The 24,365-nt window shown below is 34.4% G+C and overlaps 1 protein-coding gene across 1 annotated transcript in view; it reads right to left on the reverse strand.

The window, feature by feature from the left end:
• Positions 1 to 4,088: 4,088 nt before the first annotated feature.
• The window catches only part of LOC120628155 (somatomedin-B and thrombospondin type-1 domain-containing protein), a 43,322-nt gene continuing 23,045 nt past the window's right edge, over positions 4,089 to 24,365 (reverse strand). The window contains exons 2-5 of the mRNA XM_039896387.1: positions 7,666 to 7,860; positions 5,465 to 5,588; positions 5,073 to 5,149; positions 4,089 to 4,442 (exon numbers count right to left, since the gene is read on the reverse strand). Of these exons, the coding sequence (XP_039752321.1) occupies positions 4,240 to 4,442; positions 5,073 to 5,149; positions 5,465 to 5,588; positions 7,666 to 7,860 (599 nt within the window). The 3' untranslated portion in view covers positions 4,089 to 4,239. The remainder of the gene's footprint in view (positions 4,443 to 5,072; positions 5,150 to 5,464; positions 5,589 to 7,665; positions 7,861 to 24,365) is intronic.

Below are 24,365 nucleotides of genomic sequence, written 5' to 3' on the forward strand. Positions count from 1 at the left end.
ATAGCTAAACTGTGGTATAACAAACGATTTTGAGCCGAACACAATTTCTGTGTAAATTTGCATCTATATTGGATCACCGTTACACGATGCGATCACGAAAAGAAGAGCTTTGATGTTTGCTCTCGAAATATTGTTATTGGTAACGATTACAGTTAATGGACCGAGAGGGCGTGGGTGATATTGGGGCGGTGTTTGATATAAGGTTCTTCAAACAGCCCCATATCATTACACACCTAAATATCATCATAATATAATCTGAGGTTCCGCCGCACTGGAACTTAAGGACATCTACACGGATTGCTTAATTAGTTGGTCTCGGCTTATCACTTCCGGCAGCTTTCCGATATCCATAGTGCTGCTGAAGGTCCAATAAACTGGTTTGTTCTAAAAATATCGTCCTTAGCTATGATTTAAATGGTATGCAAGTAGAGTTAACAATAAATAGAACACCTCCATATGTGTCTTGTGGGTTTATTCTCAAACCAGTGCTCGTTTGGCACCCTCGCAGTTTTAGTTTAAAGTTTAAGAATGTTGTTATCGCAACATCTCACTTTCATTTCATTTTATTATGTAAATTTTGCATCAAAAATACCATCTAAGGGAAAAAAAACTTATTTATTTAATTATATTTAGTTACAAGTATTGTTTTATATAGATAATATATATTTTTATAAGTAATTAAATATTTTTTATCATTGTATGCACCACCCTATTTTCTGTATTTGTTTTCTTCGCCATTGGTTGCCTGGAAGAAATCGCTATGAAGCGATAATGCCGCCAAATTGTATACGTTGTTTTGTTATACTTTTTTGTTATGTACTTTTTGTGGTGTGCAATAAAAGTATTATTAATACATTCATCCAAGCAAACAGAAAAAAACGAAAGCTGAATATCGACTGATTTCAATTATACTAGAATTAGATGCTGACCAGTATTTCTGGGTGGAGATAGTACCTACTCGTCTTTTATAGAATGGATTTTAACATAGTATGTGTGTTGGCGGGATTAGATAACGTACGTATGTACTTTCTTGAACTTTTTCTTGGATCGATCGGATAGATGTTTCTCAACCAAAACGTACGAATTATTTGTGATGTCATACCACCTGCGTTATCCCCACCCCCAACCCGCATTGGAGCGCCGAGGTGGGTCCATGCTTTAATTGCCTTTCTCATATGAGTGAGAAAGCCTAGGTGCTAAGCAATGAGACATTAAAAGCTAAGGATAATAATTAAAAACCTCATTATAAATTACTGCCTCAGAATTTCTCAGACCTCTCGGCCTATAACAAGAAGTAAAGGATAGACATATTTGACTTAAGTGGAGTAAGATCGACCGTGATGCGAATTTTATGTCTGCTAAAGGTAATTTCTTTATTTTTGCTACTTACTTATAAACAAAAATATGGATACGCGAGTTTAGTACCTACTGTGTATTCGCCTATCTCTTCGTGATCAAATCAGAAATGTGGAGGTCCGTAGAAGAGCCAGATTTACCGACATAGCTCAACGAGTCGCGAAGCTGAAGTGGCAATGGACGTTGTGGTCCCAAGGTGCAGGTTTGGCAGCCCTGCACAGGTCAGCGCAGCGTTTGTCGACCCCCAACGAGGTGGACAGACGAAATAAATCACGTTGCACACTTGCTCACACACCGCTGGATCCAAGGAGCACAAAACCGTGGAATTTGGAACTCCCTACAAAAGACCTATGTCCAGAAGTGGATGTCTATAGGTTGAAATGATGATGATGATGTTTTCGCTAATAAATGGTTTGTAGAAGTTTTAAAAGTAAACTGAGAAAAACAAAATTTCATTTCTGTGCATTTAATAATGTTAACATTAAAATAAATCTATTTACATCGCATGTCGGAGATATGTTCATTTATTCGACAATCATTTGTGTTTAAAGTCTTCCTTAACTAATAATTCTTACGTGTTAAGTACTATTAAAACCAAATTAATAATAATTATTATTATTACAGCTAGTTAAAGTACAGTTTTAAAAAAAACTATCTAATTAACGTTTCACTTATTTTGTACTATTAAAAAGATTACTGGGCTGTTTTTTTAATAACAAAGAGAACATAATTTTTGTATTCTCGTTTCGAGCGATAGGTATGCCAGATAATATGGTAACATATAGGTTGGTACAGCTATGCCCATTTTCACGCAACAAGGCAATGCCTAACGCCTAATCTAAGGAGATTCTTAGGCATACATAATCCGTTCACCAATAGTTATTACATAAGAATTGGTGAAACGTCAAGAATCACGCAGAAATGAGTACAAACCTATAATTAACCTTGAAAACGTGCATCCAGAGGTTTTCGAACGTATTATGAGATATATGAACTTACACATACATGCACGTACACATAACATAATCTCACTTACACTGCATGTCAGAAATAAATAAATGTATTATATAAATAAATTGAAATAAAAATGTATTTTCTAATGGGAGAGCGAGATCTTCTGGCACAGGTTTTAAACTTAACAGAAGTTCTCCGCCTTATCTGCTATTGTTTTATGTGAACAAATAAATTTTCATTTCATTTTCATTTCATTTAATTAATATGTATACTGGTGCTTGCGATGTGGCTGAATTGGGACCTCGTGGCCCCAAGATAAGGAGGGAAGTTCTAGTTAACGCTAAATAAAACATTGAAGATGTAAAGGACGTTTTTTTTCTATAAAAATCGCGTAAATCATTTGGCATTCCATGTAGACTATTCCTAGGTTTAGTCAAAACTAGCATTAGATTCCAAGCTCATTGGCATATCGTAGTTTATGGGGGTCAAAAAGATTGCAGACTACTGTAGCTTAGGTTTCGCCATACAAATATTTCGTAATATTCGTTTGGAAGATAGGATTTCACTTTATGTTGGTCGCACTAATTTTCTTCATCAGACAGTAATCAAATTTATGTAGAACCACTAATTAAAACAATGTTTAACGTTAAACAGTGTGTACCTTTGCAATTAGGTGCGTTGTTACATGCCAATCTAATATAGGTTTACCAATCTGGGCGGGTGATAAGCTAATCAATTAGTAATGTCATTTGTTCTTGCTAATTATGTTTGATGATAATATTAAGGTATTAATTTCAAACATGAATTTAATGCATCGAATTATTTATGTAATAGTGTTAATTATGCTGTATAAAAATCTGTACTCTTTTAACTAATATATATAAAGCGGAAGTGTTTGTTTGTTTGTTTACTTGAACGCGACGATCTCATAAACTACTTCCTTTTATCCTAGGTAATAAGAGAGTTCCCGCGGCAATAAAAAAATCTTAATCCACTCGAATGAAGTCGTGGGTATCAGCTAGTAATATTATAAATGCGAAAGTATGGATGGATGGATGTATGTTACTCTTTCACGCAAAAATTACTCAACCAACTTTCTTACTGAATTCTTTACTGAATCTTAGAAAAGAGATAGATTATGCCTTGGTATAACACATAGGCTGCTTTTATGCCGGGATAATTTACGGTTTCCGCAGGAACCCGCGGTCAACAGCTGGTGTAAAATATGACAATACAAACACAAAATAACACTCCTTGTAGCTAGAATCACAGTCAAGTTAGGGTATATGTTGCCTAAGGAGAATTGCTTGGTGAAAGGTAAATGTATGCCTAGGAATCTTCTTTGATAAGCGTTACTTACATAGACATTGCCGTGTTCGTCGTTAGTGAATACGGGAATTAGTTCAGCAGTGTACTGTTATAGGCCATTTTTGTATATTTACTGTCATTATTTCTGTCCATCCATTCCTGTCGATAGCATGAATGCTTACGGATCTCGATACTTTATTGGTTACTGCTATTCTTATTTTCATAGAATAGAATTAGAATTATTAGAATAGAATAGAAGTTTATTCTGAAAATTAAGCTTTCTTTGCTATACTCCTCGATAAACAGAAGAATCTGTATGGTTGTAATTTATAATTTCTTCAATCCTTATACTCCACAACAAACAGATCTTCAGCAATGTACCCTCTACGCACGTTTGCCTCCGAAACCGGAGCATCCTCAGGACATGTTGACTTTACAATGAATATATAATTGTTAAGAAATAATTTAAATACAATATAACATACCTACGCGTTGAAAGTTATAAAATATTCTCTTTTAGTTAAAATCCTTAACATTACTGAGATTTGATTTGAGTCAGCACGCGTCGCGTGTTATAAAATATTACAAGTGTGTTACTGGAATTAATCTAGAATTATTTATCTATACAAAAATAAAGTCCGGGTTGGTGCAGCAGTCGCTCTTCTTGTCCGGGTTATCGATTCCCCGGACCCATTTCCCGTGGCAGTGCGGGACGACGAGCGCGTAGAATCTGGTTGTGTGGCCCGCCAGGCCGTGTCCAGCGCACCGCCATTTCAGGTCCCGTCGTAAAGCTGCCGTTTCACACATCACGCAGACTGTATTGCCTAGTAGAAAAAACAGAAATATGTATTTTTTTAAAAAGCACACACAATTGAAAACAGCCAGAAGTCAGTTAAAATACGACCTGCATTATACTTCATGATCCCAATATATTCCAAATCATTGTATTGTCGTTAATTTTTAATACTTGAACAATATTTTATTTTAAATAAAAATCATAGAAATATACAAAATAAATATACTACGACAAAAATGTATCCAAAAACAGTTGAAACGCCCCGCGCACGTCTGCCTTCACACCCAGGGAATGTTGCTAGCTCACAAACATTTTTTATTTTCCCCATTATATGGTAAACGTTTAGAACATTAGAGGTAAAAAAATTATTTTCGATTTTTCAATAGTCTTGTACGCGTTTTCTGTACGTTCTCAATTCTGTGATTAAAATATATTATATTATAGCCTGAAATTATTTTATAGCAATTTTACTATGCCACAGTTTTCGTATAATATTAGCAGGTGCTAAAAATATTTTATATCGAAACCAGTTTCTTTTAACATTTAATTTTTATTTATATAATAAACTTTGGAAAATTTAAGTGGACAGATTGTTTAAATATTCATGATACCATAATCAGTTAAAACGCATGTATTAATAATGAACAAGTTTAAATACCTTCTCGTAACGATTTGTAGTCAGAATCGGTGTGGCAAGCCTTCGAAACCTTAGTTACTTCGTACTGCACACAATATCTGAAACAATTTGAGATGTCAAGTGAATGAAGATTTATAACGCATCCTAAACACATTTGTACCAAAACCTGCCTCTATTGCCAATTTATCCAGTTTATGAAAACGAAATAAGCTTTGGAAGATGTTGCCATCAAGAATACAGTATTCGCATACAGGCTGCTTAAGTGTTTGTATTATCACAAAACTGCATAATACATACTACTTATTGTATTGAAACGAATGAAAATATCAAAGTTGTCGAGATGTACAAGCTCTCATTTAGGCTGCAGAAGTTCCACGTTAACTGTAACCTTACTATAATTATTGTATACTTACTCTCTATGCGAGTTAGATTCTGGGTCGTCTGGGTTTCGCAAACGCAAGTTCTTCCTGATATCCACTGTTTCATTGGAGTGCCGACTCACAGACAAACCACCCGGCAGGATCATGGCAGACTCCTCTGTTATCAAAAAGTAAATAGTTTAACACAATTGCGGTGTGTAAATTCATTTAACATACCAGAAATAAAAGAATTCGTCAACGTGCGTAGAACATTATGCAGGATTTTGCCAATTGTTACATTAATATTACAGTGGTCAATAAGTGGCTACGGTTAAAGTTAATACCTAACGTAAGTACCTAATATTATTATAGTGACCATTATCAAAATTGCTTCTTTCTAATTGACTCAATTTTCTTTTGTTGCTTACAAGCTACATAGGGATACCTTGTTATACGTTGTACTTATTATAGTAAACAAAATAAGAAATTAGAAAATAAACTACAATTGCCAAAGTATTATATTTTTAATAGGTAGTTAGATGACACTGGTCATGCTGTAAATTATTCATACATTATGTATGCTACCCTGTACGAAAACAGCATATTAGCTAAAAGCCAAAAGCGGCAACGCTAAATTTCATAGCCCAAATCCTGAGCGTCATCATATCGAGTTTACACAGTTGTATCAACTGTCCAAACAATTTTCCCGATTAGCAAGAAAGTTTTTACATTTTAAAGTTTAAAAAGCCAGTTTATGCAGTATGAACTGAAATTCTTGGAAACCCCACATTATTTTTCGTTTATATAATATGAAACTCCCGTGACATCATCTATATAAAAAGGGTCAGCCAACTTGCCGGCTCCTTCTCCTTGCTTTCCAAGGCATTGATAGAGACAGACTTGACGTTTCAAAAGGGCGTATTAAGTAGGGCTTCTTGTAATAAATGAATTTTAAATTTAAATACTTTTAATTATAGGAGAATAATTCTACCTATTGAACGCAAGCGCCTGATCATTTATTTTAGCATTGTTAAAGGCTACGTAGTTGCTCTTGAATTTGTGGAGGCGCTTTGCAAAAGAGGTCTGACAGATGCTTTGCATTTCAATGGACCCTTCGCGCAAAGGTCCTTCCAGCGCAACTTTTATTACATTTGTCCCTCTCATAAGTGGTCTGAAGTATTGTGTATCATTTTTACCAAAGAGTCTATTGAAGATCGTTAGATACATCTATCTAAACACCTACGCAAGTAGTGATCTAAGGAAATAAGAATAGAAAGATGCCATAAGATGATATAATTGGTAAGAGTTACATTGGAGCCAATACTGTTGTAGTAAAATCACTAAACTAAATAATTGGCAACTCTTGCCATATACCCGTGACCGTGTATTAATTACCGTAAGGTTATAATTAATTAAATGAGTTTGAAAGAACTTAACCTAATAATAATAAACGTAGTTAATAAATGTAGTTATTCATAACGAAACATGCATGTTACTCTTGCCTAAACTTCTGACTAAATATTTGCTTTTTGTACACGATTAAACAAATTCTTCTCAATACCAAAAAGGTGGTCAAAGTTACCTCTAACCATTGATTTAGGAACATATGATTCAGCGATTATTGTATGCAGTGCATTGTGTCCAAATACAGTGAAAACATTCCGCGAACCTTTTCCCATTTTATGGTGAACGTTTGGAACATTAGACGTAAAATAATTACTGTCAACTGCTAAATTATATGAAGTGACTAACCGTTCGTTCGAGAAACCATACTAAAGTGGAGTGGTTTTCGTTGCTTCAATATTAGTCGTGTAAACGGTTTCTGTATGTTCTTAATTCTGTGCCTCTAACTAACTATTACAGAGTATTTTAGTCGGTTGTAATGTTTTTTTATTTCCTCCAAGTTTTGTTCAAAAGAAATTATACTGAATCACCAATAGTCAAAATTCTAAATTAAAAAAAAACCTTATTGTTTTATTCATGTAGACCTTATTAAAGGCACTTATGAAGCGTTCACACATTTAACATGTTACGCTAATGTTAGTGATGGTGATAACTGCATTCGTTAACTTTAAGCTAAAGTTAGGAGGGTTCCAAACGCGCCCTGGTCTAAGAAGAGCCCACAACAAACTTAGCCTAAGACTTGGTTAACTGCAACTTTTTCTATAGGCATCGCTTATATCATTAGGCATTCGATTTAGGCTTTGCCTAGGTTTAGTCAAAACGGGTATAAGTCAATATAGTTAGTTAGTTACCTCGTAAAGGCACGTCGCTGTCAGCGGTGCAGCCGTGATGCGCTTGGCAAGCTCTTCGCTGGACCAGCGATGGACAGTGGTGTCCACCGTGCGCTGGCGCTTGGACCACGCGCCTGCTTCGGACCATGCTGCCAGACCCGCAGGTCGTGTCGCATTCCGACCACTCCCCCCACCCAGAGACTACGCAGTCGGTAACTGGAACAAACGTAAAGAATAAATATACTATGACAATACACACATCGCCATCTAGCCCCATAGCAAGCGTAGCTCGTGTTATGGGTACTAAGATGACTGATAAATAATAATATACTTATTATATACTTACAGATAAACACCCAGACACTGAAAAATATTAATAAAATTCACGAACATTTTATCGTGGAGATTAATCCGAGCAAACAGACATACAGAAAAACTAAAATTTAGAGTAGGTTCTGCATAGACATATCCATATATAAGAAACTGTGTAAATTAGTTATAATAAATAACTTAATTATTCCCTAAATTATAATAATATTGTATTTACTTGAATTTCAATACAGGATATTGTTTCAAGTACGTGTTCTATTTTTAAATATTATAGATATATTTTAATGGCTCTGTAAAAGTGATATTTAAGTGATAAACTTAATAATATGATTTATAAATATTATTTACACAATAACAATATACTTTAATGATTTGTAATGAAATAGTAAGATTATTGACAGCTGTCAATAATCTTACTCATTCAACGATATAAAAAGGCGGAGCTCGAATGTAAGGGGGCATTAGTGTTTCAAATTTGGAAGTGAAATAAACGTTTATTGCAAGCGTCGTTATTATCTTGTTCTGCCGTTATTTTCTAATATCAGAAGAAGGGATTGTCTGGACACAGCTCATAACAAATACAGGTAATGTTTTATTGTTATTTGTATGATATAATTTTTATTATTATTATTATTATTTTTTTTTTTTTTTTGTTGACAAAAATTAATGATATAGTTTTTGTAAAATGAATTATTTCCGACATGTTAAAAAGTTACAATAATAATGTGGAGTTATTTGATTTATGCTGTCATTTGAAATCTAATAAGACTATCTACCGATCAAACTATTTTTAAAATGTAATCAATAAAACCTGCTTAGTCTACCGTTGGAAAATTAACAGCTTATATTTAATAATCACATTACGTTTAAGTTCTATTTATGTCCACAAAATTGTCTTTCTTTCAGACATGAATATCGAAGCACATGGTGCATCTAAGTCGCGCTCGCGCAGCCCAATTTTGGGATTAAGAAATGGCCATACATCCCGGTCTGATCGCAGAGGACAAAGCCTCATCCTTCAACAGCACCAGTTGCCCACTGCACAGGGTGAACTAGGTTTTGATGTAAGGCAAAGCCGGCGACGCAGCCAGCGACGCAGCCGGACACGCACCCGGGCACCCAGCCGACGACGCAGCCGGGCACCCAGCCGGCGATGCAGTGGGGCACCCAGCCGTGCACCCAGCCGTGCACCCAGCCGTGCACCCAGCCGTGCACCCAGCCGGCGATGCAGCCGGTCACGCAGTCGACAACGCAGCCGGTCACACAGCCATGCAACTCGCCGTACACGCTGCCAACCAGCCAGCCGGCAGTGCAGCAACACGTGTAATGACAGCCACCATTCGTCAGAGCATCGGGACCAACACAACTTAACACGTAAGCCAAACTCAAACGATAACGTAAATTTAAAAGAGGTGATGAATTTTTTGAATGATTTTATTAAATCAGGTCAAACTCAAAAATTACATTATGATAAAAATATAATCCCCGAATTTGACCCACTTATAAAAAGCCAAAAAATTGAAATATGGATATCCAAAGTTAATGAGTGTGCTAAAATATATAACTGGAATGATCAACAAACTGCCCATTTTGCACTTCCGCGTTTAGTAGGTCATGCTAAAAAATGGTATGAAGGGTTACAATCAATAAATCGTACTTGGATAGAATGGCAAGAATACCTTAAACGTGCTTTTCCTTCCGAAACTAATTATGGTGCCCTTCTGTCAGAGATGTTAGACAGGCGTTTTAAGCCAGGAGATTCTTTAGATGAATATTATTATGATAAGATGGTGCTATTAAATGCATGCAACATTTCGGACAAAAAGGCAGTAGACTGTATAATTTACGGACTAGACGATAGGACTCTTAAGGCTAGTGCATCCTCTGCTAGATTTAATCATCCTGAGGACCTACTAGGTTTCTTAAAAGATATGTGTAGGGAACATACCAATAAAATTTATATTAATACTCAAAGTTCTTCACAAACTATCTATAAACCAATTACCTGCAGTAATTGCAAAAGAAGTGGGCACAGTTTTAGGCAGTGCAGATTACCAGTAGTCTGCAATAATTGCAAGGGAAACCACCTTAATCGTAACTGTACTGAACCAGTAATTAAATGTGAAAACTGCCACCGAAGAGGGCACAAAACTGAAGATTGCTATTTTAAACTTAACGCCAAGCCCCTTTCAATAAAACCGTTGAACGATAGTCGATCTATGGCTATCACATCTGAAAATCATCCTAATAGTAAATTTTATAAAGATGCTTTTATAAACAATAATAGCGAAAAACTTATATGTTTCATAGATTTTGGAAGCGATTGTAGTCTTATCCGAGAAAATATGCTACTGAAATATGGGTTGACGTTAGAAAAAGATGAAGTCCCTTTAATTAGAGGAGTAGGAGAGTTGGTTATCAAACCTATAGGTAAAACAAAGTTCGATTTAAGAATAGAATCAGTAGAAGCTTATATTACTGCATACGTTGTATCTTCTGAACAGTTGCATGTTCCTATACTAATTGGGCAAAATTTTACAGAACTCCCACATGTCTTAGTCATAAAAACTAACCATGCTCTAACACTCATAAGCAGCGAAATACCATCAGAGTTGCCGAAAATAGAGCATGAGTTAAGTACCTCCGTTAAATTACTAATTTGTGACAATATTCTTGTTGATAAAACTGAGCTTATTCATTGCTACACTAAAGATGTTACTGAAGCTATTTTATTCGTCCCAGGTAGTTATCGCTTTTATGTGGGCACGGAATATTGGATTCAGGAAGGTATATATAGAGTGATTAATGGCAAAGTTTCAATTATAGTGATAACACCGTCATTAAATCTTGAATTTAAAAAAGATACACTATTAACTCGTGGCAAACTACTTGATACAATAGAGCCAAATAATACCCAGTGTTGTTTACGTATTGAGACACAGTTTGAACCGATAGATAAGAAGGATATTGACATTAGCGCTGATCTGTCCCTTGTTGAATCTGAACAAGTCTATTGCTTGATACAAAAATTTAGAAGTGCATTTGCCCAAAATCTTTCAGAATTAGGATGCACAGACCTGACAGAAATGGACATAAAACTAACAGATCATACCCCAGTTGTTTATAGACCTTATAGATTAAGTTATAAGGAAAAAGAAACTGTACAAACCATGGTTGATGAACTTATTCAACATGACATTGTTGAGGAATCAACATCGCCATATGCAAGTCCTATTATACTAGTCTCTAAGAAAACTGGAGGCCAACGTTTATGCGTTGACTACAGAGCTCTTAATAGAAAAACGGTTAAAGATCATTACCCTCTTCCACTCATAGAAGACCAAATCGATCAATTAAGTGGTAGCCAATATTTCACAAGTTTGGATCTAGCAAGCGGTTATTACCAAATACCTTTGAAATTAGATTGCAGATATTTGACGGCTTTTATCACACCTAACGGTTTGTACCAGTTCAAACGCATGCCTTTTGGTCTCGCCAATGCTCCATCAGAGTTTCAGAGAACTATTTCAAAAGCATTATCTTTAAATAGATCATCATTGGTTGGCTCTGGAAATGAAAGAACAAAGCCAGCGTTAGCTTATATGGATGATTTAATTGTAGTATCTAAAGATTTTAAAGAGGGAATTAATAAGTTGGAGGCTACTCTAGAATTACTTACCAACGCCAAATTAACATTAAATATTAAAAAATGCCATTTTTTTCAATCGAGTATTGACTATCTAGGCTATGAGATCAGCTCTGAAGGCATAAGACCTGGTAAGGCTAAAACAGAAGCTGTACGTAATTTTCCTTGCCCAACTAGTGTTCATGAAATAAGACAGTTTATAGGTTTAGCCAGCTATTTCCGAAAATTTATAAAAGATTTTGCCTTGATAGCCCAGCCTCTGACTGATTTGACAAAGAAGAACCATCCATGGAAATGGGACGATAGTGAGAATAAAGCGTTTGAGATACTTAAAGCCCAATTAATTGATCGACCTATTTTGTCGTTGTACAATCCTAGATACATAACCGAATTACATTGTGATGCTAGTAAATTAGGACTTGCAGGAATACTCCTTCAAAAAGAGAAAGACGCTGATCCTCTAAAACCAATAGCTTATTATAGTCGAAAAACAACGCTAGACGAGCAGAAATTTCATGCTTATGATCTTGAAACTTTAGCAGTAATTGAGTCCCTAAAGAGGTTTCGCATTTATTTATTAGGACTTTCATTTACAATATTAACAGATTGTAACGCACTGAGGGCTACTTTCACAAAAAGGGACCTTTTACCACGAGTTGCGCGTTGGTGGCTACAATTACAAGAATACGATTGTAATATAATTTATAGACCAAATAATAAAATGGTTCACGTAGATGCTCTTAGTCGGAATATTTTGGCTCTAACTCAAGAAGATTGGTTGTACAGTCTACAATTAACTGACCCTAAACTATGTCATATCCGTGAAGTTTTGTTAGATAGTAAATATAATGATTTAACAGATATTAAAGAAAATTTTCTTCTAAAAAAATAATAAATTGTTTCGTAAAGTAAAAAATGAGTTAAAATGGGTTGTACCTAGGGATGCTAGATGGCAAATTTGTCAAAAGAATCACGATGAGATTGGTCATTTTTCTGTAGAGAAAACCCTCTCTAAAATAAAAACGGACTTTTGGTTCCCCAAAATGAAAAAATTTGTAACTAAGTATGTAAAGGCGTGTATACATTGCGCGTACGGAAAGGAAGTATCTGGGAAAAAGGAAGGTTATTTACATCCTATCCCTAAAATAGATATCCCATTTCACACTGTTCATGTTGACCACCTAGGGCCTTTTGTGAAAAGTAAAAAAGGAAATCTGTATTTACTAGTCATAGTTGACGGATTTACAAAATTTTGTATGCTTAAGCCCCTACGTAACTTGAAATCAAATCAAACTATAGCTGCACTTACTGATGTTTTTTCTGCATTTGGATTTCCTGCAAGATTAATTTCTGATAGAGGTTCAACTTTTACATCCAAAGAGTTTGAACTATTTTGCAACTCATCTTATATTAGGCACATATTGAATGCCGTGGCTTCACCCAGATCCAATGGACAGGTAGAACGTTACAATCGAACAGTATTAGACGCGTTAGGCTCTTATGCAGATAAACTGGGTGAAACTAAGTGGGATCAAACATTAGGTAAAATCCAATGGGGATTGAATAATACACTTAATAAAGGCATAGGTAAAACACCGTCTGAAGCTTTATTTGGTAGACTTTTAACACATAGTAGTGAAAATATGTTCAGTGAGATGTTTACAGACACACGAAACTCTACTCAGGATATAGATAAAATTAGATCCGAAATCAGTAGTCATATAAATAAAGATCAAGAACAACAAAAGAAACGGTTTGATGTAGGAAGAAAAGAACCAAAAATTTACTCTGTAGGTGACTTGGTTAAAATTAAAAAGCAAATAAATTGTAATGAAGGAAAAAGTAGAAAGTTACTACCCGTTTATTCCGGACCGTATAAAATAACAAAAGTGTTAAATAACGATAGATACGAAATATCCAGTATACCAGGTTTAAATTTAGGCAAGAAAGAATATAGCAATATATGGGCAGTAGATCAGATACAACCATGGATTAACACACTCATTGACTGCGACAATGATAGTACAGATAGTGAAGAAACTTAATCAAATTAATTAAAACTATTGCAAGTTTAAAGGAAATCCTAGGTATGAATTAAAAAAAAATATGATTGTTTTAATTAATGAGCCTGAAGAAATTCCGGGCAGACTTGATATAAATATGTGAACGCCTGAAGAAGTTCCGGGCAGATTTAGAAGAATGTATAAGCCTGAAGATACGTACCGGGCACTGTAAAACAGTGTTAATTATTTTTTTGAATAAATAGATGATTAAGATATAGATTATAAATTTGAATTTTGTGATTAAATTTAGTAGGATATATATTATGTTAGGGTAGAGTAGTTTGAGGACAAACTTTTTTTTTTTTTGTCAGAATGGCCGAATATAAGAAACTGTGTAAATTAGTTATAATAAATAACTTAATTATTCCCTAAATTATAATAATATTGTATTTACTTGAATTTCAATACAGGATATTGTTTCAAGTACGTGTTCTATTTTTAAATATTATAGATATATTTTAATGGCTCTGTAAAAGTGATATTTAAGTGATAAACTTAATAATATGATTTATAAATATTATTTACACAATAACAATATACTTTAATGATTTGTAATGAAATAGTAAGATTATTGACAGCTGTCAATAATCTTACTCATTCAACGATATAAAAAGGCGGAGCTCGAATGTAAGGGGGCATTAGTGTTTCAAATTTGGAAGTGAAATAAACGTTTATTGCAAGCGTCGTTATTATCTTGTTCTGCCGTTATTTTCTAATACATATGCATTCAAATTGATATATTTTAATAGAATATTATTTATAATAAGTAGATACGTATGTTTTTTTATCGATAGATACGAATACTCGTATCTACAGATAAAAAATATAATTTGATTGACTCGAAATCTAATATCTTGAACTATCTACATATATAAAATGTTATTTGATTGACACGAAATCTAATATGATATACAAACATGAAATAACATAATTTAATCAACAAAACCCATTCGAAATTCACACGTGACATGAAAGCAACGCAAGTGGTGGCCATGTTGGAAATATAATAAAGGCGCGCGCGGGAAAACCGTTGTCAAAGGAACTGCGAAATTGGAGCTTTCCTTTTTTTCTTTTCCAAACCTCACGTCAACATAGTAAAGAAAAGCATTTATTTGAATATATTGCTTTTTATTTCGAACTGGCAAATGGTATGCAGTGATGGTATCCTCTTTGTAAAAAAGGATGGTTTTTCACGAACATAACTGGCTCAGCATTCGAGGAGAGTATCTTAAACAGCTTGATTATAGATTGGTTACATTAATGTTATATTACCTAATCGTTAAACACAATCTTTAAGAGCAATCAATAAATGCCTACCCAAAGACAGAGCACAGGAAATAATGTTGAACAATGATCTCTAAGCATACTAAATTGGTAGGTTATAAAGTAGTGCTATCTTTTTAACTATGTGCCGGGAAAAATGATAGCACTTTATTTAGACCTTTAAATTTAATCCAGTTTGCAGATTCGTGAACTACAGATTTCACGTATAGATAATATTGTAGAGGCCACACATTTCCCAAATAAACTGTTCCTATCGGCTTTAAAAATCAAAAGAAGCGCGGACGAAGTCATGGGTTACAGTTGGTCCTGTATATAACTACTAACTGACTGAATGACTGACTAAAAGTTTGCTTACTTTAGGGAAAAATGTCCGTGTAAATGCACATTGCGGGATCTGATAGTGAGCAAGAAAATCAACAAAAGCAAATTTTATAATGATTTCAAGGCATTTATACCCTAAGTTAGTTAATAATATGTATACATAATACCTTTGTGTTATAAATAATTTTATCATTAATTTTATTATAATTAGGTAGAATCACTTAATTAAAAACGAGACTACCAAAATGGACCAAACGTCTGTTTGGTGCTATAACTTATTATATCATGATTTGCGCCTGATTAAGATGGATTCCGTTTGTTTCATCGCTTTAATTAAATGCCCGTTACGTTCCAGAATAGTCTAAGAGATGGCGACCTAAATTATATTCATTATTATCACCTCATTACCGGTCCACTACTTTTCTCCCAGAGCTTTATTAACTCTCCGACCATTGAGAGAGTGTGACCAAGTGAGAAAAATATCCAAATAATGAACGGCGGTAAACATCACCTACTTCCTGTTGCCTCCTAGTCCAGAACAATAAAATTAAATATAAGTTATTTTTTACTCCTTAAGAGAGCACCAAGAGTTCGTGCAATTAATTCACCGGACAGTTACTAGTGTAATAGTGGATATGTGCATACTTGTCTCATGTCTGTCTTGTCTGCACTTCCATGGGTAACTAGTGCAACTAGGCTGCACTCGTTACGTCGCCTAAGCAATTAGGCATTTTATTTAGACGATTCCTGGTTTTAAACGGGCATAAAAAAACTTCTAATTAAAACTAAGTCTTAATTCTTATAAAATATAAAATTTATATTCTAATTATAAGTCCAATACTTACAGCTTAGCAGCTTACAGAAAGCTCTCGGCATTGTTCCTGTCATTTAAACTTACAACTTATGTGCTACTATTAAAAAAAATGTAGTATTAATTAATTTCTAATAAAAAAATTATCAAATTGTTAACTCTGTGTCATATATTACACTGTGAAACCAAATACATGTGATTCAACAACGATGCGTACTCGGGTCAGTGACCGCACGGCAGAGTCGCGATTCGCGTGCTTTTGCCGACGTAACATTACAGAGTAGTAATAAGTAGAGTATCTATTTAAAATATTGAGTAGTTATCATAGTTTTTAGTTTTAATTTAAACAAATACAGGCCGAGAGCTTGTTGGTATTATTACTTATTTATTTGGTTTAGTCGCACATACTGAATAAAGGTATTTTGGAGGGAAAACTTCCTATGGCACACCACACACAGGTTTTTCCGTAGATACTCCCCGATGTCTAACTAATTATTAACTTTAAATGTCGGTGAGATGAACGTGAATGTTTTTCAATGACTGGGTGTTTATCTGTATATTTTAAGTTTTTATGTATATATATTATTCATAAAAATATTCATCAGTCATCTTAGTACCGATAACTTGCTTTGGGGCTAGATGGCGATGTGTGTATTGTCGTAGTACCTATATATAAAAAAAAAGATTATAAAAATCACTGATGGGGCTGGCATGTCTTCGAGGATAAAAGTCCCCAAAAAATAAAGATAAAAAAAAAAAACATCTTGGTTGGAATGGTTATTTGAAAAGGATTCACATAATATCCAAGATAAATATCTACCGAGTATTATTCAAATTTGTACTACCCCAGAAGTTATATAAGGAATAATTGAAGTTCAAATCAAAGAGCGATACCGTATCGGTTGCGTGGAAACTTCTCAGCGCTAAACTTGCTCGAATAAAATGCAAGTAGGTGTTCTGAATATTGAACAAAATAGTCGAATTGATTTATCGAACTTTCGCCGAGTCAGCGAATAACTGCCTTCAGGACTAGTGAAATAGTTTGCGAGATTTCAAATAGGACATTATTGTTTATTACCCTAGATTTATACGGTCGACTATGATTCTTACAAGTTAACTAGTATGCAAATAGTATACCTTTATTTAATCAGAAAAACGTATACCTACATTTCATACACATACAGTGGCGTGTACAAGGTTTTCGACTAGGGTAGGCATAAAGCGGATAGATGGCATTAAATGGCAATAATCCTACTCCCAGATTAGTTATAGAAGCATTTTAGGGTATGCATAGCTTCTGTGCATCTATGAAGTGCACGCATACACATGTTTGTGTGTAGAGAACATTTTCTACATGTTGTTTTTATTTTAATTTCTAATTTGTTTTATTTAAATTAGATATTCTTATAAAATATTTTCTCTGTACCCTCATAAACGTTATCCTTTAGCCAAGATTTAATAAAAAAAAAAATGTAGGTCTTAATTCCTCTATTGGTCATGTCTTTTAAGGTACCTTTTTTAAACGGTTGTATAGGTAGGTAAGACGCAAGAAAGTTATAGTGTTAACGTGCAAAACTACTTTTTATTATAGGACTTGGGCATCTATCAATTCTCTTTGTAGAGTGGTGAGTAGAACCGGAACCGTTTTGCTATGGTATATTCGCAATGTTTAAAAAATAAGTATCGGTACATTTATTTATTTAAACGTCTATAAGGTAGGCATGTGTTGGATAGAAGCAGGCGTTTCCGGAATTCCACAAAATACAATAAAAAAAGAGCTTAATTTGCTATAATCGCTGTATAATCTAAAATCTGTAAGGTGCAATTCATAAATTCTTCAATCTTTATATTACACTCATAACATACTAATGGTATTCTTGCTAAGTGATATATAAAATAAAAAATCATTTTATTACAGGTCGAGGACCCATATAAAAATTGAGAGATTAAAAAAGAATTAATTATAATTAAACATTAAATTTAGAATAAATTAAAATATAATATGGGTGCGAACAACGAAGTTGCGATAAATCTTCGTTCACCTCTCGACTTTTACAATATTCAATTTTATGTCCTTCCTGCAAAGAAAGGCACAAAAAGGAAAATAAAATACAACATTTTGGTCGAATATACGCTATATGGTGTGTTAAACGTCCGATAAATGTCCTCCGTCACTCCGGAATACCCTCTTCATGAGAGTGGAATGTATAAATGGCTGGGTCACATTGCACACTTAATCCTTGCGAATCTCTGCTAGCAAATAGTTTCTTACGACCGTATTGTGAGCGAATGGGAATTTTAAGAATATTTTAACAAGAAGATTTCTGTGTGAGGGTTTTTCTGAAATATAAATAAATATACTACGACAGTAGGTAAACCTGCCCGTTCTCGCAAGGTTGCCTGGCAGAGATCGGTACTAAGCGATAAGGCCGCCTTTTGTATACTACTTCCGTCTTTGTATTTCCATCATTCTTTTTTTTCCCTAACTTAATAGTGGTTACAAATAAAGAGTTAAATAAAATAATTAATAAATAAATAGTACACACGTCACTCATCGCCCTCTAACCCCAAAGTAAGCGTGGCATGTGTTATGGATACAAAGATAACTTATGAATATTTTTCAGATAAACACCCAGACACAAAAACATTCATGTTTTCACACAAACATTTTGCAGTTGTGGGAATCGAACCCACAGCCTTGGGCTCAGAAAGCAGGGTCGCTGCTCACGAACTCTGCTCAATTCGCTGCGCAAATCGACTGTCAATATAAGAACTTTTGCTTTAATTTTTTTTATTTATTTCAAAGACAAAGTCAATGTCATAAATATCTTTATTCAAGTAGGCCCACAGGTGGCACTTTTGATGCGTACATAAGAATTACACGGTAGTGAGATGATGGCGATAACCACATTCGTAAACTTAAAACTAAAGCTACGAGGGTTCCAAACGCGTCCCGGTCTAAGAAGAAGCCCACAACAAACTTAGCCGGGTGTTTTTTTTTTGTTATAACCATCTCACAATGTCATTTTAAATTATTATTGTATTATTGACATTGTAGTAAAATCATAATAACAGAAAAATAAAAATATGTTAAGCGGCGATAGCCTAGTGGATAAGGCTGCGGCTTTCCCTTCGTGGAGACCGCGTTCGAGTCCCGGAACGCACCACTGACTTTACGGAGCTATGTGCGTTTTTAATTGACGCAATTTAGTTATAAAAAAATAATCCCTATCCCTTACCTATCCCTACTTCCCTACTTCCCTACTTAATATTATAAATGTCAATGTAAGTTTGTTTGTTACACTTTCACGCAAAAACTACTTAACCGATTCTCATGAAACTTTGTACGCATATTCTTGGAAGTATTAGAAGTAATATAGGGTACTTTTTATCCCGACATTAAGCTCTGTTCCTTTGGGAGGGGGGGATGAAAGTGTTTGACGATTTGACACCATAACTCCGACAAATTATAACCGATTTAAATAATTATTTTTGTACTATAGATGTTATAATATGTATTTAATTTTTCCCAAACTTTGTGTAGATCTGATGAATGTGGTTTGAGATAGGAGGCGGACAGCAGAAAACCCCTCATTTAAGGCTTAGCGATACTAAATACTTAAATTTTTTCTAGATCTACAACTAAATTTAATGCCACAACTAAAAACAAAATCAAACGCAGATGAAGTCACGGGCAACAGCTAGTAATATAATAAAATGGTTTCATAATTTAAGATTTTGTTTATTATTTACCTCTTACTTAAATTTTGATGATTTTGTATTTCATGATGTTCTTGAGGGGTTAGTAAGCTTGTGTTTATGTATAAAATATATTTCGTTTGTTTATATATTATATTCTATTTTATTGTCCTTTTTTATGATTATCTTGTTATTGTTTAGTCGCGGGGATTCAGTGACGACGAAGATAATGGGGCTGGCTGAAAACTTTAGTTAAAATAATGACGGTGCATAGGCAGTACATATTTGCAAATTTAATTTGTGTCCTTAAAAATATAACAAAATTTAAAAAGAAAACGGACTGCAACAATATTGTAATGTACTTAATAAAACGACGGACTATCGCAGAATGGTTTATTGGTAGAACAACATAATGAAGTGCGGGCTAGTTATTAAACTACCTACATTACAAATATAGGACTGAAATAATATATAATATTAGAAGCAAAAATAAACTCTTTGTGCAGTTTACTAGGCTACACAAAATTGCAAATTCATTCAAGAGCAGTAGTATAAGTATTATTTTATATTACCAAATGAAGTCTTTGTGATGTTTCTCAATAAGTTAAAAGTTTATAAAAAACGTAAGCTTACAGAAAAATCCTATATAATATTAAGGATTAATTAAACGATAAAAAAGCTTGGGTGTGTATTGCTCTAGCTTCATAGCTTAATATTAACTGTGAGATGGTGATAACAAAAAAAAATACCCGGGTAAGTTTGTTGTGGGCTCTTCTTAGACCAGGGCGCGTTTAGAACCCTCGCAGCTTTAGGTTCAAGTTTGCGTACGAAGTTATCACCATCCTCATACAATTATGTAAACATATATGTATGAACGCTTCATAAGTGCCTGTGATAGGCCTACATGAATAAAGAAATTTTGAATTTAAATTTGAATTTGAACCAGTGCTGCGCTTTTTAGTATGCAGCTATACAGAGCCAGCTCCTTTGGAACACATTTTTTTTATACTTTAACCAATTTATGACACAAATGTACATTTTATACAAATGTGTGACAATTTTTCATTCTTTCTTGCAATTTAAATATCAAGCAAGTGATATTTAAATCGCTAAACGTTAAAGGAAAACATCGTGAGGAAACCTGCATGCTTGCGAATTCTACATAATTTACTGAAAGGCGTGTGAAGTCTACCAATCCGTACTTGGCCAGCGTGGTAGACAAACCCTAAAGTTAAACCCTTCTCAATGTGAGAGGAGAATTATGCCCAGTAGTGGTCCGGTATTGGGTTGATGATCGATTTACCAGAAACGGACATAAAATAGTGATATCTGCATATCGTCTGCGAAAGGTGCAGAACTCCTTTGTTGGGTTGAGTATACGCTTTTACAAGTGACTCCTAAGGTAATTCTTGACCTACCAATACATACATTTAAAAAATGTGTAAAAACACATCTAATACAGCGAGGTTATACTATACATTTGATGAATTAACGACAAGGTAGATTGGAAGCAGCCAGCCTCGCTCTCATCTCCCGCAAGATAGAAAAATGATTGTAAATATTGATGTTGGAAAATAAATTAAATATATACTACGACAATACACACATCGCTATCTAGCCCCAAAGTAAGCGTAGCTTGTGTTATGGGTACTAAGATGGCTGATGAATATTTTTATGAATAAAATACATACCTAGACACTGAAACACTGAAAAACACTTATGTTCATCACACAAAAATTTTCCAGTTGTGGGAATCGAACCCACGGCCTAAGACTCAGAAAGCAGGGTCGCTGCCCACTGCGCCCGTCGGCCGTCAAAAATGAGCAACTACTGAGTTTCTTGCCGGCTCTTCTCGGTAGGTGCTAGAACCGGTGGTAGAGGCACTACAAACATACATACTTGACGTTTCAAAAGTGCTTATAAAGGCCTACTTGAAAATAAATTAATTTGAATTTGATGATGATGAAAAATATGTAGGTACAAACAAAAATAACCTAATATTTACAATCATATTTACAAAAAATATTAGCCGTCTAACTGTTCACTTATGGGCTTGGTACCTACTCAAAACGTGGCGTAATTGCCTCTTTGAATGTCTAGACTCAACCGGTGGGCTAAATAAGCCCCAGCTATTTAAATCAATTTTTTACCAGTGATACAGTCAACCTACCGTTTTGCTCAAGGATCCTTAAACAAAACGGGAAGTTGATGCGTCTTGAACGAATAACATAGTCAAAGTCAAAATATCTTTATTCAAGTAGGCCCATAGGTGGCACTTTTGATGCGTACATAATAATTACACGGTAGTGAGATGATGGCGATAAACAAATTCGTAAACTTAAAACTAAAGCTACGAGGGTTCCAAACGCGTCCCGGTCTAAGAAGAAGCCCACAACAAACTTAGCCAAGTGTTTTTTTTGTTATCACCATCTCACAATGTCATTTAAAATTATTAGAAGAGCTTTTTTATCGATTACGTAGTCCTTTATACTATAATAGGACTTTTCTATAAGCTTACGTTTAATACAAACTTTGAACTTTTTAAGAGACATCTCCTCCATAGTTTCAAGCGAGTAAGATTTAGCTTCACAGTATATTTATAACAAAATATTTTGTTTGTAAGACAAAACATTACTCTTTATGAACTAAAAGTGGATATAAACACTCGAAATGAATATAAGTTAGTGACATATCTTCATATCGTTGGCGAATGGTGCAGAAATCATTGATTGAGTATATGTTTTTATAATATTCCTAAGTTAATTTTGGACCGACCAATGCATAAGTTTAAACAATGTGTTAAAACACATTTAATATATCGTGGTTACTATACGATTTATGAATTTCTTAACGACAAGGCTGCTTAAAAGCAGGCTCCGCTCTCATCTCTCAAAAGATAGAAAAATATAAGTTTGTAAACTGTAAGATGATTTTGAAAAAGAGCAATCTGCTGAACTGGTTATAGAGTCACTACAAACAACATATAGAAAGACAGACAGGTGTACATGAAAAAATGAATTTTGAAAGACGAATTTTGGAAAAATTAACTAATCCTTTTCAAACAGAATTCATAATTTTTCAAAATATAAAGTATAAATCGATCGAACTGTACGGAACATAGATATACTGAGTTGATGCCTTCAGGAGTTCGCATTCCAGGCACCAGGAATGTACCTACCTGTGTAGGTTAGTTTCTGCGTGGAAGCGTAAACTGCTCAACGCTGAATGCAGTATTGTACTATTATCGTGTTATTCACAGAATTAAAAACATACAGAAACCGTGTAGGTACATGAATAATATTGAAACATATAAAACCACTCCACTTTAGTAGTGTTTCTCGACCAGGCTTAGGGAATTTAGTCACTTCATTCAGTTTAGCAGTTGACAGTAATTATTTTACCTCTAATGTTCTAAACGTTTACCATAAATGAGAAACTGTTTGTGAGCTAGCAACATTCTGCGGGTGTGAAGTGAGACGTGCGCGGGGTGTTTTCACAGTTTTTGGACACAATGCACTGCATTTAATAATGACTGAATAAGGGTTCTGTATGGTCTAAATTCTTTGGTGTTATCTGTCTACGGGAAACTCGTGTAAAAGTTGTTCTCCAGAACAACGGGGGCTCTCTACCATCTCTCAAGGTCGTGACATCATGACATGAATGGATTCGATTCCATCATCATATCAACCCATTGAGGGCCCACTACATGGCACGGGTCTTCTACCTGAGAAGGGGTTAAGGCCGTATTACATCACGCTGGCTATTAGCGCACTGGAGAAGTCAACATACCTTTGAGAACATTATGTAAAACCCTCAGGCATGCAGGTTTACTCACGTGGTTTTCCTTCGCCGTTGAATCAAGCTATATTTAATTACTTAAAACGCACATAACTTAGAAAAGTTAGAGGTGCGTGCTGGGATTCGAACTGGGCCCTCCGAAAGTGAAGTCGAGTCTTAGCCACTGCGCTATTAGCGATTATTTATACTAACTCATAACACAAATATCAAGATATGTTTTAGATTCGAAGCTCGAAAGTATTTTTATTAAAAACGAAGATAATCTTCCTCGCCAAAGCCCCAGTTGTTTGTTTAAATAACGTAGAGGCTGAATAAATACAAGATAAAGAGAAGTTTGACTTATTCGGTAGCAGTTCGGTTTAGCTGCTTCGCAACGAACTCGGAAAGACTGTTTATATTCTTTTGTTTTAAAAACTTAAAGCAGTTAAATCTAGTATTGTTGAAGTTATTGTATAGAAAACTTCTTATTTATTTTATTTATTTATTTATTTATTTAGGAAAACCAACCGCTAATACATTTTTTCTTGTCCAAGTTTTTACGTTGCGAGCTAAGTGAATGTTCAGCTTATTACAGGTTTTCACAACGTTTACAAATAATCTCAAAATTAATTACATTTTATATATAACTGCATTACAAAATAAATGTCTAAAAATATTTTACTAATTCATAATGTTAAAAATATAAATAGAATTAAAATTAAAATTCATATTAAATTAAAAGCAAAAAAAAAAAAAAAAAATTGATTATGACGCACCGCACACAGATTTT

The sequence above is a fragment of the Pararge aegeria genome, chromosome 12 (genome assembly GCF_905163445.1).
Source record: "Pararge aegeria chromosome 12, ilParAegt1.1, whole genome shotgun sequence".
Classification (NCBI taxonomy): Eukaryota; Metazoa; Arthropoda; class Insecta; order Lepidoptera; family Nymphalidae; genus Pararge; species Pararge aegeria.